This window comes from Spinacia oleracea, chromosome 4, assembly GCF_020520425.1.
Source record: "Spinacia oleracea cultivar Varoflay chromosome 4, BTI_SOV_V1, whole genome shotgun sequence".
NCBI classification, from domain to species: Eukaryota; Viridiplantae; Streptophyta; class Magnoliopsida; order Caryophyllales; family Amaranthaceae; genus Spinacia; species Spinacia oleracea.
Window position 1 is genome coordinate 115,494,114 of NC_079490.1, and position 16,698 is coordinate 115,510,811.

The 16,698-nt window shown below is 35.7% G+C and overlaps 1 protein-coding gene and 1 long non-coding RNA gene across 3 annotated transcripts; both read left to right on the plus strand.

The window, feature by feature from the left end:
* Nucleotides 1-316: 316 nt before the first annotated feature.
* Nucleotides 317-11,135, plus strand: LOC110799497 (uncharacterized). Of its 2 annotated transcripts, none has more exons than XM_056843608.1 (9): nt 317-513; nt 606-687; nt 765-849; nt 1,537-1,621; nt 2,659-2,767; nt 3,287-3,375; nt 3,463-3,527; nt 3,699-3,777; nt 10,823-11,135. In XM_056843608.1, the coding sequence occupies exons 1-9, from the start codon at nt 436-438 to the stop codon at nt 10,841-10,843; spliced, it is 693 nt and encodes a 230-aa protein (XP_056699586.1). In that variant the 5' UTR covers nt 317-435; the 3' UTR covers nt 10,844-11,135. The 2 variants fall into 2 exon arrangements, with proteins under 2 accessions (XP_056699586.1, XP_021860456.1); XM_022004764.2 differs by lacking the exon at nt 10,823-11,135 and adding an exon at nt 10,448-10,784 and having other exon boundaries at nt 321-513.
* A 2,198-nt stretch (nt 11,136-13,333) lies between these two features.
* On the plus strand, nt 13,334-14,722 carry LOC110799500 (uncharacterized). Its single transcript, XR_002536397.2, has 2 exons — nt 13,334-13,476; nt 14,389-14,722. It is a non-coding gene; the product is annotated as an uncharacterized lncRNA (long non-coding RNA).
* Nucleotides 14,723-16,698: the final 1,976 nt, after the last annotated feature.

The window sequence follows — 16,698 nt, forward strand, 5'->3', positions numbered from 1 at the left end:
CAAAGCTTCCCTTTATAAGCTATATATTGGTGTTGCAAGCCATCTAGGGTTCAAACCCCATTGCTTGCATTTTTTTTTGCCTATTTCTTTACTTTGCTTTTTTTTCTTTTTTTCTTATACATATATAATATATTATCGCAAGCTAGCTAATTGTTACATTGTTTTGCTAAGTTCCTTTTGCCATTTTCCCCCTTTATCGCTCAACTTATTTGCTGATTGATTTCCATATATTGGAAACCGAGCGCGTTGCGTACGGTAAAAAAGTAGTGAAACCAAAAGCAAAGAATATTGCGAAGGATATTAGTGATTTTTTCTATGGTTACAACTCTTTTCCCATCGCTAAAAAAACAAAAAGGAAATACTACCAAACGCCCCGTGGGAGTACTGCTCAGTTGTTGAAGGTGAACAATTGTTGGCGACATAGAAGAAAAAAAAATGGGGAGTGAGGTCGTAAGAAAGAAGAAGAACCCTAAAACGGCACCATTAAACCCTAACTGGGCTCTTCTTCAACAGGTAGCATGACCCCCTCTCCTTTGCATTCAATTCGATTCTTCTTCGTTTCCATTTCACCAAATTTGATTTTGTATTGCTGCAATTTTCCACAGAAATTGAAACTACAGGGTTCCAAAGCCAACTTTTCGGGACCTTCCTCGCATTCTAATGGCAGCTCTTCACCTTCAGTATTAGGTCACTTTCAACTTCAGTAAGTTTTTTTGTGTAGTCTGAGTCTAGTGTATGTTTTTCTGAATTGTTCGCTTTTCCAGGAAAACGCAAGCAACGCACTGATTCGGATCCCGAACCCGATGATTCGCAACTAAATATTCTTGCTCCTACTTCCTCTGACTGCAGGTATCGCATATATGCCCTCAGAGACTCAGATTATACATTTTACCGCCTACCAAATTAGTTGCGTTTATTCTGTTCTTATTTCATATCATTGGAATGATGTTTCCATGCCAATATGCCTTACTTCTGTTTCCGCATGATTTGATTGATTTTCCCGAATGTTAGAGATATTAATGATATTAGTTGTCTAGTTGACAATGGTCACTTGGGTAGTATATCAATGTCAATAATATTGCATATTTTGAATACTGTTGGTGGAGTGCATGTCAAACCACCCAAATTTAAAGGAAACTTAACTTGTGGTTTTAGTAGACACTTGACAGTATATCAATGTTAATTTATAGTCATGTAGTTCAATCATGTTTGGTGGACTAGTAAGCATGTTTAGGCTATTAAAGTTCAATGACAATTATTGAAATTAATTTTAAGAACTGGTTGTTTTGGTCATAACAATGGCCTTTATTTGTAGTCCCGTAAGATCCGTGTACCAACTGATAGTGTCGTACCTCTTCCTCACTTATGTAGACAGAACATTTCCTTCTGTTAATTTTTTCTTTTAAAATTTGGTTATCACAAGGTTTGATTGTTGAGGAAGGGGACAAAGAAAGGGAAATTCCGCTTAGATGATTGATAGAGTTTTTGTTCTTTTCCAGTATATGTTGACATGTTGTATTAATTTTCTTTCTTTAGTTTGACAGATGAGGTGGCCATGGATTGCGAGATGGTTGGGGTTAGTCCTCAGGGAAATAAAAGTGCCCTTGGGCGAGTTACATTGGTACTTTATATTCTTCGTTCTCATATTGAAGGTTCTTCCGTTTCAGCATGACTCAGACTCATTTTATACTCTATAGAGTTGTCTGCCTTTCTAAATTACTGCACCCAAGTTTAACCTTTATGTGGATGTTGGTTGAACTGAAGCGGCTAAACAGATGATTAAAAATGGGAAATCTGTTTCTATACTAGGCTTTTTGACAATTTTGGTGTGAAGAAATTGGATTGCCATGTTTCTAGTTGCTGAAAAATTAATATCATCTCCGGCATGATATGTTCTTGCCACCTTTTTTGCAATATTTTTTTATAATTATTAATTTTTGGAGGAGCTTATAGCTTGTCAATGGTTATTTGTTTATTTGTACTTTACGAGTTATCAACCTCTTGTCACAATCCCTTATTTTTGGAATTAGTAGGTTCTCCTTTTCATTTTTCTGTCTAGAGGAGCACTTATGATTCATGTCCAAATCTCATTGTTGTATATTTACTTCTTATCTTTGTTCACTTATATGCCTTTCTATGTAAGACTTCCTCTATATCATTTTCTATTTGGAAGTAGCAGCTTTTTTCAGTATTTGGATGTAGTTCTATTTTTCTTGCCTGCCTATAATACCAGTTATTTACATGCCAGCAAAAACTGACCTAAAACAATGGCTTTGTCTAGACATGCCATCTGCTAATAGCTTAATTCATGTCCTAACATCAGCACAACTCTCTGTTCTCCACCCCTGGTTATTGGTGATTTAGTGCTTGTTTGTCATCATATGTTGTTTTAGTTTTCAGGTTTTTGAGAACTAATAAAGTAATATGGAATCTAGAATATGGAATCTAGAAAAAGTAGTTTCCGTTTTTCTGTTAGTTTCCAATACAACCACGGTTATATGACTAATTTTGTATTTTTTACAACCTATATCGTGTGACTTCTAAAACCAGATATGCCATTAGGGCACATTACATGCCATCCTCCTGTTAATAGTTTTTATTTCTTGTTTGTTGCCAGGGTCCCTTATTAATGATTTAATATAATTCAGTTTCTGGCAGGTAAATAAGTGGGGAAATGCTGTATATGATGAATTTGTCCGGCCTATTGATCGTGTTGTTGACTTCCGAACAGAAATTAGTGGAATCCGACCCCGTGACTTGAGGAAAGGTGTGCTGGGAATTTTCTGTTGCATTTTTTCCCTTCAGTATTTGAAGACTTAACTTTGTTTCTTGCATGGCTGTTGTCACATTTGTTTCTAAGCTTCTTACTCAAATCCTGTTAGTGACCATTCACCGTAATAAGATGTCATATCACTCATATGTTAAGTTTATGGATGTATTAAATTGAATAGATGGATTTTTCCATGTGATTCTGTGACTAATATTTGCGGTTGAACCAATCACGAGTGCATTCAAAACAATTTGAGAATAAGGTATGCTATATATATGTGTAATTGCATAAACCATGTGCATGCATCTGAGTCTGAAATAAACAAAACCTTCATGTTACTCCTGCAACTCTTTTTGATTAGGATTACGAACCATTGATAAATGAAGAAGAATAAAATAATTGCAAAGTTCTTTCAGACAAGTTATTAAATGATTGGGCCTTGATAAAGAATGCATGATTTGTCTATATTGCCTTTTGTTGAGTGCTCCTCATTTTTCTTATGGATGATCTCTGCAGCCAAGGATTTTCCTTCAGTTCAGAAAAAGGTGGCAGAGCTGATCAAAGGAAAGATTCTTGTTGGCCATGCTTTGCGTAATGATCTCAAGGTTAGTTTCCCTTCGGCAGGGCTCCACACTTGCACAAGTAATATTTCTTGATTCCATCTGATCACTTTACTAGTCTTCTCTTAATAGGCACTTTTACTAAGTCATCCAAAGAAAGATTTGCGGGACACTTCAGAATACCAACCATTTCTAAAGTATGCCTCTTGCTTCAGAATTACTCTTATCCTTTTTTAGGCTTTTCCTTTCATTTAAGTTGAACTTCTGTACTTGAATCTGATCCGTTGAAGTGCATGACAAGTAGTATCTGTGAGACTGTGAGTTTGATTTGCTCTAAACTTCTAATTTCCTTTTCTTGAATGGAGCAGAGAAAGTCGTAGAAAGGCACTTCGGCATCTTGCTGCTGAGTTTCTTGGTGTGGAGATCCAGACTGGAGAGCATTGTCCTGTGAGTATCTTAACCTGATGCATTCATGCATCAAATGGGACTTGTCTTATTTTATATACTTGCTTCTGTTGAGAAAGGATTCTGCATATCTGAAGATGATAATCTTGCTACTCTCTCTCTTGTTAAGATGTGCATCGCAAATTCATTGATCTGTTGGGTGGCTCTGTTCTGGATGGAAACTAGCACTCACAAGTTACACTAACTTCATACTTCTTATTTTCGTGTTGCATGACTTTTTCTTTATTTGAGATTTGAGATGTGTTCTGTATCTTATGCTTCTACACCAGCGTTAGAATCTCTTCCTGTATTACCCTGCGGAGACTCGGATTCTGGTCTTTATTTATATAGGATCCTAGCAGCCTGACGGCCCAAATTAAGTTTATAATCTCAGTTGAGTCTGTTCTCGCAGCTGAAAAGGCTCCGAGTTTGGCTAAAATTTTGGTTGATATGATTCTTCGAAATTTTGTAATGTACTTTTGGGCTCTGATAATTAGGTTTTTATCTCCATGAGTCAGTGAGCTGTTTATTCAGTCAAGCTTTCAAACATTCAAACTACTATAACTTTAGTAGAAGTTGGAACATATAAAATGTGCTTTTGCATAAGTCAGATTGACTCTTCTGAGTTCTGACCACGAGGGCTCTTCCAAAGTTCCAAGGGAAGAATCTGTCGACATATAGGCCTATGACTTGTGAGCCTAATAAGGCTAGCAACCTTGCGAGTCGTGTTGGTTTTTGATGACTGGAGTTTATTTCCCAATCACATGTCTGTCTCCCATTCACCTCACCCTTGGGTTTCCCTTTACATTGTTCTACACCTGATATATATCAACCTAGTCCATAGGGATAAGTCAGATAACAGCATTGACAGGCTTGAGGAAACTGGAAGGGACTGATGGTTCATGGCTCTGAATTTGGCTTGTGCGAAAGCAGACTGTCAAGGCTTTGTAGCCTTGAGATTGAGCCTTTCTGCCAAGTAATGCCCTCGTAAAGGTTTAAGGAAAAATGATGATTGTTTGTGTAGCGATTTTGAGAATACAATCACCCCCCCTCCCCCCCCCCCCCCCAAAAAAAAAAATAATGTTCATAGGTCTAAACATGTAAGTCCTGTTATTTGTCCTTGTAAAACGCATGTAAATAGCTGTGAATGATGCTAGAAGATGACTTGCTTTGAAAGGAAGTTATTTCGTGGTTGTTATGTTGAAAGATGAAGTTGGTGCTGAACTGGGATGAAAAATAAGCCAGTTAAATTGAATGTGCTGTCACATCAGAGTTTTCTTTTTTAAGAACGGAGGCATTTCATGGGCATTGCAGACTGAGTTAATATTATTTCTAGTACAGAGAATCAGGTTTTGTCTCATGTTGTTAAAACCTTAAAACGTAACTTTTTACAAATTAGTAAGCTATTTCAGTACCTGCTTTCAAGATTCAACTGCAGGCGAGGGAGCCCAAAATAATAAAATTTGTAGTTCAAGGCATTGTGATACAGCAATGCAGAAACCTTGTTATATGGCTTCTCTAAGATGGTGTGGGTATGGTCATACCGAGACTCATAAAAGTCATGTATCAGATCTATGACAATAATTTGAACTTGTGATAGTGGATGAGAGGATATTGAGGAGTAATGCTAAACCTCAAGTGTCCATATGGACACAAGTGACCTAAAAACAACTATTTTTAGTACCAATACAACATATGTCAGTACCAGTAACACAAATAATTTGTATTAGTACTTCTTAGCAATGTATTGGTATACCAATACCATACTAGTCTTAGTACCAATATCAAATTAGCGGGTACCAATTACAAGCCACTTGTGTCCATATGGACACAAGCCACTTGAGGCCAAGACTTCCTCTATTGAGAAGAGGGACTAGGGAGGGTGACCAGTCCCTTTTCCCTTGTTTAGATATGGAAATGCAGAAGGGATAAACGAAGGGAATTGGATGGATCCATTTTTCTTCCATATTTGGATAGGAAATGCAAGTCCACTGCTTCCTTTCTCACTCTTTCCTCGTTTCCTAAATTCCTAATCAAACACATAGTAGGACTTAGACGCATCAGCAGAGTGAGGGCAATACTGAATTGGTTAATGCATTTTTGTGGGCTTTTGTCTTGAACAAGGAAAATTGCTTTAACTATTTTTTTGTGGAATTATTGAAATTACCACCTTCCAGAAATATAATTAATTTTGAAGTTCCACATATATTGGAATCCGTAACCACTGGCAGATTAAAGTGCCAATTGTGGAACTTCAAAGGAGTTGCCTATAATATTTTTTTCTTGAAAGATAGTTATTTTAGAAAGTAGACGTAAGGAAGGTAGTTTAAACTATTTTTTCCTTGATTTAATGGCAAATTGAAGGGATAATTGTGGTTTAGTTCCAATAATTCTTTGAACACATGAGAGAGAGAGAGATTGAAGAAGCCTTAGCCACTAGCCCATTACTGAGTGATGTAAGACTAGTAAATTTCATGCATAGAAAATTTGTTCATACACTTTCTGGTGGAAATTTAAATTCTAAAATTTCATGGATGAACTCGGTGTACATTAATGGCACTTTATTTTTTATTTGGGGGGATTTATAGGTGAGTGATAAACCCCCAATGTTAAAACCTACATTCTTAATTGTAAAGCACCCTGGAATGTGTGAAAGGTTATAATTGAGATAATTTTCCAGCATCCAAAATCTGCAATCAAAATAAGTTATCAATTGGCAAGCACATTTGTGCTAGGAGAAACTGTTGCTTTCAGCTTGCTGCAATAATGTAGTCCTCATGAGTCATAATCTTTAGCTTATTCAACCCAAAAGTTCCAAAAGGGACCTGATGTCCAAAAACTAATGTGATAGAGATTTGGTATTGAAGTGTTTGATTAAAAATTTAAGTAACTGGTGTTCACTAAAAATTAGCCCAACTTCATGCTCAAAAAAGCCTAGTGGAGGCTTTAACCAAGTGAATTAGTATCCAATCTTAAAAATCATCTTAAACAATTTTTTTTCTTGGGATAATGAAAGAAGAGTGTTCATTTCCGATGGAGCCAAAGATTCATTTGTTCTTTTGGCCGTGGGATGTAATGGACTAAATCAAAATGGCTCTTAATACCTATTCGCTTCCTTTCCATGAAGTAGAAGATAGTCGTCCCGTTGTCCCGTTGTCGCTTTTGGATCAATTGGAAACAAACTCTCTGCAATTGTAGAGGTAAGGTTGCATACATCCGACCCCCCCTTACCCCGCTTCTTGCGGGAGCCTATTTGAGGCAATGGGGTAATGATAATCAATGAATAATGAAAGAAGAAAAACCCAATTGAATAAGACGGTGTGACTGAAGGAATCTCAAGAGCAATCATGAAATAATTACTTTTTCTTTGACTTCATTGTTTGGAATTACATTTGCAACAGAGTGAAAGAAGTATTCGAATCAGTAGATAAAAAAAAGTGACACCATTTAACATTTAATTTCAGTGAGAAAATTAAAATGATAAATCTCATCGTCAAAAGGATTTAGCAAGCTACGTTGAGATTTGAAAAATGTCGAGGAAGTACAAATGAGATTTCTCTGGAAGCCAGGTTTGATTTGCCTTGAAACCATGCAAGCTGAGCTGTAAAACTTTATTAGAAAGTTTGACTTTTGATGCTTAAAGATGCACAAGTAGTTATGGTGTGTATGAGTGGTTCAGGTTCTTTAATGACACCCTTAGAGGATTTGCGTTTGCTATTGTAGTCTGGCTTACAAGTAGAAAAAAAGAGAAAACTGGATAAGAGTTGTGCTATAGGCCTATTGCTTCTTACAAAACATTTTTCAGCAGATCGGATACTGCACTCTTTGGGTGCTGGATCATTGAACAAAACTGGAATTTTTTTAGAACTCATATTTCAAAAGGTATTTGAATTTCAAGGTTACCCGTACTCTTATCCTCCATGTCCTCTAGTTGCTGAAACTGTACAATTATCTCTTCCTGAAAATTGATGAAATCCAGAATCTAGGGTTAAGGATATACTTCCTCCATTTCTAAATAGTTGCAACATACACTTTTTCACATACTTTAAGAAAAAAGAATCAAACTTCTTTATTTTGAGGGTATAAATGGAAAGTTCTATTATTTTATTTGGTGGGTAAGCAATTGGGAGTTATTAAAGAGAATAAAGTGAGGGTATAGATGTCATTGCATACAAAATAGTTTACCAATTATAGTGTGTTGCAAGTATTGTGATGTTTTCGTTTTAGGGAATTGTTGCAAGTAAAAAGAAATGGAGGAAGTATATCTAGAAGTGGATTTATGGGAGGAGACCGTCGAACATGATAATAAAGATAAGCTACTAGGTTATTTTTACATTTAAGCGCCACCTTTGCACTGGATCATAATTTCAGCCAGAGTACTTGTCCCACTAGTTCTATCCGGGTCGAAATATTATACAATTTAGGAAAATTAGTCATAAAGGACCTTTTAAAACCCAAAAATTGTGAGAAAGGACCTTTTAAAAAAAAAGTTGTGAAAGAAGGCCCAATTTGGATTTTTTGTTGTGAATCAGGACTAAATGTGATTTTTCGGTAGTCAACCACTACTTTCCGGCGTTGACTGGCGCGTGACAAGCACGAGTTTGACTTTTTAACATTTTTTTTTATAATCTTCCCTCCAAATTTATCCTCCCACCCTTTACTACCCTAACTACCCAGAAACAAACAAAAAAAAAACTCGATTTTCTCTCTCCTGCGCAACTCTACAGCTTCCTCTTCCTCCTTCGCTGTGCCAAACTCTCCAACAGCAACAATCCTTCTTCCTCTAATGACTGCAAACGTCGCAACGCATTGTTTCGATTCCCACCGCCGCCATCGATCCGCCGCGGCGAGGTGGATAACCTAATTGAGGTAATTAGAGAAAAGCTCATGTTCGATCTTCGCTCTGAAGTCGACAAAATCCACGCCACTTATTTAAGCAATTCCGATTTCCCCCCTCCGCCTCCGCCAGAACCACGACCGTGGAACCTCCCCGGAAACCCTAATTTCAAGATTCCAAAAATTGGAGAAATGAGAGCAAAAAATTGGGGCTTTTAGTATTACCTTGTACGAAAAGGATCGAATAACAATTGGGTTGCGCGAATTTGATTAATTTAAATTGAGGAGCAGAAATTCGAGCTTGGAAGGAAGAAGAAAATGAGGGAAGAGGCAGAGCAAGTTTTCAGCAGGAGAGAGTCGAATTTTTTTTATTTTTTTTAAGTTTAATAAGTTAGTTGGGGTGGGGGATAAATTTGGAGGGAAGATTTTTTTTAAAAAATTGTTAAAAAGTCAAACACGTGCATGTCACGCGCCAGTCAACGCCGGAAAGAAGTGGTTGACTATCGAAAAATCACATTTGGTCCTGATTCACAACAAAAAATCTCAATTGGGCCTTCTTTCACAACTTTTTTTTAAAAGGTCCTTTCTCACAATTTTTGTGTTTTAAAAGGTCCTTTCTGACAAATGTTCCTACAATTTATTGACAATGGGAGCTTTATTAATCTATTTTTGGCAGTATGGTACTATGATGGGAAATAGATCCCGAATCTTACAATTTAGAATGGTAAAACAAGTATACTGATCTTAAGGCGACTCACCATTGTTCGATTTTTTTCTCATTTGGTAAGATCGGGCAGTATATAGTGAAGAAAAAAGGCAGGATGTTTCCTTAAAAAACTGAAAATTAGTGTGTCTGATAGCAAGGGATTGATTATTGAGGATTCTGTTTGTGGAAATGTTACTGCCAATGTGAAAACATTTGAATACTAGTAAGGTTTCATAAGGTACATAATGCCTGTTTAATTGATGCTGAAGTGAGAAATGCCGACAATGAGGTTGCACATGACATTGTTGATGGAGCTGTCAGCCTGTCACTAAGGAAACAAAGTGTCCTTTTTACGGTGAGATGAATTAGAGTGGTCTTATTGTTGTTGTTATTACTATTACTGTTATTTTGGTGAGTGTTAGTGTGGGTCCATGAAATCTTGGGATTTTGAAAATTGAGTTTCCAATGTATTTGACTAGTTAGTGCTAAGGCTGTATACCTTTGTACCGCTCTAAACCCTGCTTTAGTGGGGTTGACAGAGTGAGTGGTACTGGTGGTGGCAAGTGTTGAGTTTTTAATGTATTGTAAGAGAGATTTAGTATATAAGGTCCCTTATTTTTAGTAGTGGTCATTTGCTGCTTCTTCATGCTAGAATAGCTTCATGTTGTCAAGTTGTATGCTATTTGACCTGGAGATTCCTCGGACCACCAGGCCGTATTTGGACCTCTGTCTTGCTGGCCCCTCCTAATTCCTAAATCCACATGTTAGCATTTATATCTCTTGGTCTAGAAACTAGACCTGAGTAAAAACAACCATCTTAAATGAAGAGGGCCTTCATCTTCTTGTTCCGAGAATGTTATAGACTATTAAAATGGGCTCTTTATTTCACCCACTTTCCTGGAAATGTTGTCAGAGATGTAGCCAAATCTATTTCAAAGCTGCAATATGGAATTTGAGTAATTATAGAATAAGTTATAAAATTTGAATTTTCGGATTGGATTCCTTGTTGATGCTTGCTAGATGCATTCACATGGTGGATTTTGAATTCTCTCCAGTTGAACAAGATAAAAATCTCAGTGGTTGGTTGACCTGCTTTGCTTGGTCCTACTATAACTATCTGTGGTGTTTCAGATTGAAGATGCTCGTGCAGCAATGCTGCTTTACCAAAAACACAAAAAGGACTGGGAGAGGAGTGTCAAAGACCGTTCAAGGCTTTTTGAGAAGCAAAAGAAACGCAAAAACAGGAAGAAATCAAACAAGAAAGTGGTTCCAGCTGGGAATAATGTTCCAGTTTTGTCAAATGGATAACTAAGTTTTTTCTTCTGGTTCATAGGAATCCTAAGATACTGTTCACCTGATGTTTTTTTTTCATAGAAAAGCTCTATATATGGTTATGAAGACATTTTTTGTGCATTTCTGTCATCAACTGTGTTTGGTAAGAAAAAGAATGGAGTATACACCCTTTATATTCTGCTTGTACAATCCCAGGGTTTCTACGTTCTGCAGATCCCAGGGGTTTCACGGTAAACAGACTGTTCCAAAGGCCTTGCTCCACTCAACCGAGAAGAATGACATGCGCTGCCTAGTGTAGTAGTGTGTATCACCATTATTGCACCTTAAAATTTATCAATAGCCACCAACAGAAGTGGAAAACTGAAATTGGAAGCCAGCACTACATTTTTTTTTAATTTTTTTTTTTTTGTAAAACAAACAGCACTGATTTGTTAGCCCAAAGATGGTTTCAAACTATGACCAAAAAACGATGTTTAAAGTGGAAAGTTTTATATTCCTTAGTCAATATCATTTTGATTCTATGAAATCTGGCCTGTAGAATAAAAGTTGGTTTTATAAAGTACTTCCTCTGTGTCAAAAAGATCTTTACAGTTATTATTTGCACGAACTTCTATGTAATATTTAACTATTAATATATATCTAATTTCGTATGTGAAAAAATTATAAAAATTTGATATTCTGAAAATACATACCGAGACCAATCTGACAAGATCTTACATGTAATGTTTTGATGTATATAACTAGTGTGTGGCCCGGACGATGCTCCAATTGTTACATTGAATAATTAAATTTTTAATTTTTTATTGAGCTCAATATTTGAGCAAAATACTTGTATTTTATAGAATGAAAAACATCTGTTAAGTTCGTCAACTACACAGACACGCTATGTCAATTTATCATGATAAATAATTTTTCAATCATATCATCTTACAATTATGTATAATTTGTTTTCTCGTGGAACTAAGTGTGCCAAATTAATAAACACCAAATTAGATATATATGCAGCTATGTAGGGGAATCCTATAGTTAATGCTTATAAGACGTACTTATGACATCATGTTTGTTCATGGTTGTCATAATGCTTTAATTTTTTTTTTCCCAAAATAGTCAATAGAAATAAAAAAAGTCACGTAAAAATTTAGTTATTTTAGACGTCATGAAATCATGTTAACATTTATTTATAAATTAATGTGAAGAGATAAACCACAATTGATTGTTGGTTAAGATGGTAATAAGGATTATCATCCACATTTGAGGTCTGGTGTTCAAATCTCATTGTATTGCTTTTTGGTTGTCCATTACATAACACTTGGTGAGTGGATGATGTGGCGTAATGAGAGAGTAATACGCGACACATATACGTTTTTCACAACACCTTTTAATATATTAGTATAGATAGTGAGAATTTACGGTCAAAGTTTTTTTTTCCTTTGGACACATTTTTCAAAATGTAAAGAACTTTCAGAAACGGAGGTAATATAAGTATATGATTATTAGAAAGTAGGCACCAATTGCTTGTTGGTTCAGTGGTGATTGTGGCTGAACTTGATAGGGAGGATTCGTTCGATCCCCTGCAACAACAATTTGGAGGGGACTGGAATTTATCCAATCACAACTCGCCCCGAATCCGGATTAGCCCTAAGGTGAACCGGGTTCTAACACCAAAAAAAAAAAAATTATTAGAAAGTAGGCAATGGATTTCTTGTCATGTGGCAGCAATAACCATAACTTCTAACTTGCACCAATTATTCTTCAAAACTCCATTGGTGAATTGTGAACCTGTTGCCTATCACTTATCGTGTAAAGACTTTTGAATCTTTGTCATTACGACAAGACTTTATTGGTACACAGAAGCATGACTTGGATAGTTAACAATTTCTTAACCAATTAGTGATTTGGTAGACTAAGAACCTATGAATCAAATTATCTTAGTGACCTTTTGTAAATGCTAAGTCTAAGTGCTCTTCAAACGATAACTAAGAAGACTGAATTAAAGGTGGAAAACTCATGCCAATATAAATCCATTCGAAATTGATAATGGTTTGTTCTTTCCATCTTGTAAACAAAAAGTTCCAAGTTAAATAAGTCTATCTCGGCGAATAGAGTGAAATTAACCTTAATGACTTAACTGAAGAGACGCCATTGAAAACAACAAGCACCTACAAGATGTACAAAGAGAGATGAATTTACAGCAAAATAGCAAAAGTGGTTACTCTTTGTTTCTTTGCCACCCAAATCAATATTCTCGATATTTTTTTGTAAAGGTAAGAATAACGGACCGAAATCTCACCAGGCCAATCTAAGTAGAATTAGTGCTCTAGAAACTTAAAAAGTAGAGGAAAGAGTACCAAGTGATTCTCAAATGAACGGACTAGATGCTTAGATGCATGTGTATGACTAAGACATCCTAGAAATTATAATAATGAATGAGCATAACAAAACAAAATTAAAGGTTTAACCAATATATAATACTTCCACTTAGCCGCATAAATGCCACAATAATTGTAATATTTGTACCTTTAATTAATTAATTAGTTAACTAACCTAAAGATAGGACAATGGTACTTGAAGAGGACCATGCTACTAAAAATTCTTTAACAGCTCACAAAGTAGGTCTATCCAATAGTCTTAAACAGGCAAAAGTTCCTTTTGTATAGTTTAATTAGCCCCTAATTAACAAGTGCACAACCATTATACAAGTAATAATTATGAGCTACTTGTTATTTTTAGTATATAGTCCTTTTTGAATTGCTATTTATAGCTCTAAAACATTAGGAAATATAATCAAACCGAATCTATGTTTCCTAAGATGAAGACTTCTTCTATTGCCACACTCCTATTTCTTGCTGTCTTGCTATTTATATTTGGTATGTTACATTGTTTTTGCTAATTTTATTGCTTCTTTAGCTCTTTGGTTTTCATGAGTATTTTGTTTAAAGAAATATTAGATACAAGCCTACAAGTTTTGGTGAAAATTTGATTCTTAGCAATATTTTAAGTTTGTATAATATAAGCATCGAGATACAGGTTTAGTAGTAGATACAAGCCTACAAGTTTTGAGGGAGTTGAGGGAGTCGTCCAATTAATTAGGTCTTTTGAGTATGAGAGAGGCTAAATCAACTATTCTTATACTAAAAAAACTTCACTTATTGTTATTGTTTTTGAAAATTACCTATCTCCATGTTTTAGTGTCCTCTTGTCATATACGACTTACACAATTTTTTTTTTGACGGTCTATTATAAAAAGGCTTACACATTAGATCATGGATATATGAGCACCATGGTCACTGTACACCTAAAAAACACAAGTGCATATAAAAGAACACGACATTATAATAAATGAACCTGAGATATTTTATTTGGATCTGCAATAGTTAAAAATAAAAAGATATACTTATCTTATGTTGTTTTAAATACGTATTATGTACTTGTAGTTTTTTTATTCATAGTAAACATCTTGGAATTGTGTCTATAATCCATATTTTGATGTAGATCTACCAGTACCACTCAATCAACTACTTGCATACCTAGTACTTGGTTAGAAAAGTGAAAATAAAACCATTACTCCATGCGGTCACTATTCTTTGTTTTTCAATGAAATACGAGTTCGTATAACAAACACTTTAAACAAGTAAAAGAAAAACAAATTAAAGTACCCTACAACTCAGTGCATTGCCAGAGTCGATAACTACTACACTTTATAAACCAAAACACAAAATACGTTGCTACTAGTTTTCGTGTTATCTATTAATATGTTTTATTTTTTAACATTAAAAAAGGTTTGAAATCGGGAGAAAGTCAAGTATGCGCATATGGAACAGTGGAAATGGAGAGATGCACAATCCCACAATGCTCTTCAGATTGCCGGAACAAAGTCCCACATTCAACTGGGAAATGCATTGCTATCGACACTTGTTGTTGTGTCGCTAGAGCTATTTTACATCATTAATTTTCCTTTTCTTTTCTCTTCTCTTATTATCTACCAAGTCACTCAATTATTATCTATCTTATCAACCCTTTTTTCTTTTTTCTGTTTTTTTATTTTATTTTTGGCATTACGTAGGATATCTCAACTCCAAGTAATACACCCCAAAAAATTAAATATGTTTGTTACTCTTCTATTGCGTCTCAAAATTAATGTCATATTCAATTATTCAGGTGACACTTTAACAGTAAATGAATATTTAGATATCAACCCTGTTTGACGTGGTCTATATTGTTTAATCTACGGTATATATTAAAAGGTGTTTTGACAAACGTTTCGTGCCGCGTGACGCTCTACCTGCAACCCCCAGTCTCAATTCCAGTGCATTATCCAATCAAGCTATACTGTTTTACGTGTTAGGTTTGCAAAATTAATATTGATATCATATAGAATAACTACATTGTGAAAAGGAAATTAACTTAATTTATTAAAGAATATGATAATTAATTGTTATTTCCATAATTACCCGGTGCATCGCCTTGTCTCAAATACATACTAGTTATTAATTTACAACGTGTTTGGAAACTCTACTTTTAATTTATTAATGACGAAAGTGTGTAAAATTGTGGAAATATATGTGAGAATTCCTTAGTTATAACCGAAGGAAATATGTCCTTCACCCAAGGTGTATTTAGTCTAATACCAAGGTTCGGATTAATTGCGAACAATTAGTTCAGTGAGATCAAGTGATCGGAACAGCTAGCTGGAGCAATGCTTCCGATCAGTGAGTTCTAATGAATATTAAGCTCACAACTTACTCTTGACTGAACCTATAAGGTCACACCAATGGCACGTAACAGATCACCGAATTAAATGAAATTCATTTAATAGCTTTTCGGGAATTAGTTTTGGAAAACGTATTATACGATACGACCTTGCATCGGAATCGTATATCGTATCGCGAATATTCGTGAGCTGGGCGAAACGAATAAATCGTATCGTACGACGGTGATTCGTCGTATACGAAACGATAAATAATATCCGGAAGGTATTAGTCGCGAATACGATGGGCATCGGAGTTGTCGGCCCGTCAAGCCAATTAAGCAAGCAAGCGTGCAAGGCCCAACGAGCCAGCAAGCTCGCGAGCAAAGGAGAGCAGCCAGCCCGCATATGGGCGCGAGCACGCAACACAAGCAACGCAGCAGCGATCATGCGAGGCCCACGGCCCAGCAGCTCGGCTGTGCGCGTTGTGGGCTTCGGCCTGCAGCGTGTTGGCTGTGCGCAGGTCTGTGTGGTCGTGTGTGCAAGTGTGGCCGGTCAAGGCCTTGTCTTGGCCGGTTACACAATATAATATTAAGTTATTATATTTTTGCACACACCCCATTACACACAATCAGTTTTCCAAACCCTAAACCTAATTCAGAATTTACGTTCTTCAGTTTTCTCTCTGAGAAAACTGTTCTTCCCAAAAGCAAAAACTCTTGATTGATTGTCTAAGCTACGGTTATCAAGACGGATCTGATCGTGTCGGTGAACCAAGTAGAGGAATGACAAGTGGAGTTCTAAGTTCGTGTTCGTTGACAGATTACTAGGGAAAATACGCTTCGAATGTAAGTTTGCTTAATCTGTGCTTTATACATGTTTCTTGGCTTTGGGGATTGTTTCCGCACATGTTATTATGTTTAACTGTATTCCCCTACAATGGTATCACGAGCTTTATGCATTCAAAGCATGTTTTAGCATGATTTTTTGTGTTTTTTCTCTTGTAGAAATTTTGGGAATTTTTGTTGATTTTTCGGAAATTTTATGGATTATTGGATTAATTGCGTAACCTGTTCTGAAATAAAAAATATTCGGTTTTTCGACTTTCTGACCTTATTCTGATTGAAAACAATTTTCTAAGATCAATTCATGAGAACGGAATTGCAAAAACAGGCCTCGAAGAAGTGTTTTTTGGGCGTTTTTGTTAATTTTCGAATTAAAATTAAAAGTGTGGGAAAGTATTTCAATTAAATGGTCGACCTAAACAACTTGGAATTTATTGAAATTTTTACACGATGTTGCTGGGTATATTCTTGATCTATGGTAAAAATTTCAGATTTTTCATATAAGTATAAACCCTAATTTTTCTTTCCCCAAATTCGTAAATTTTAGATCCCTAATT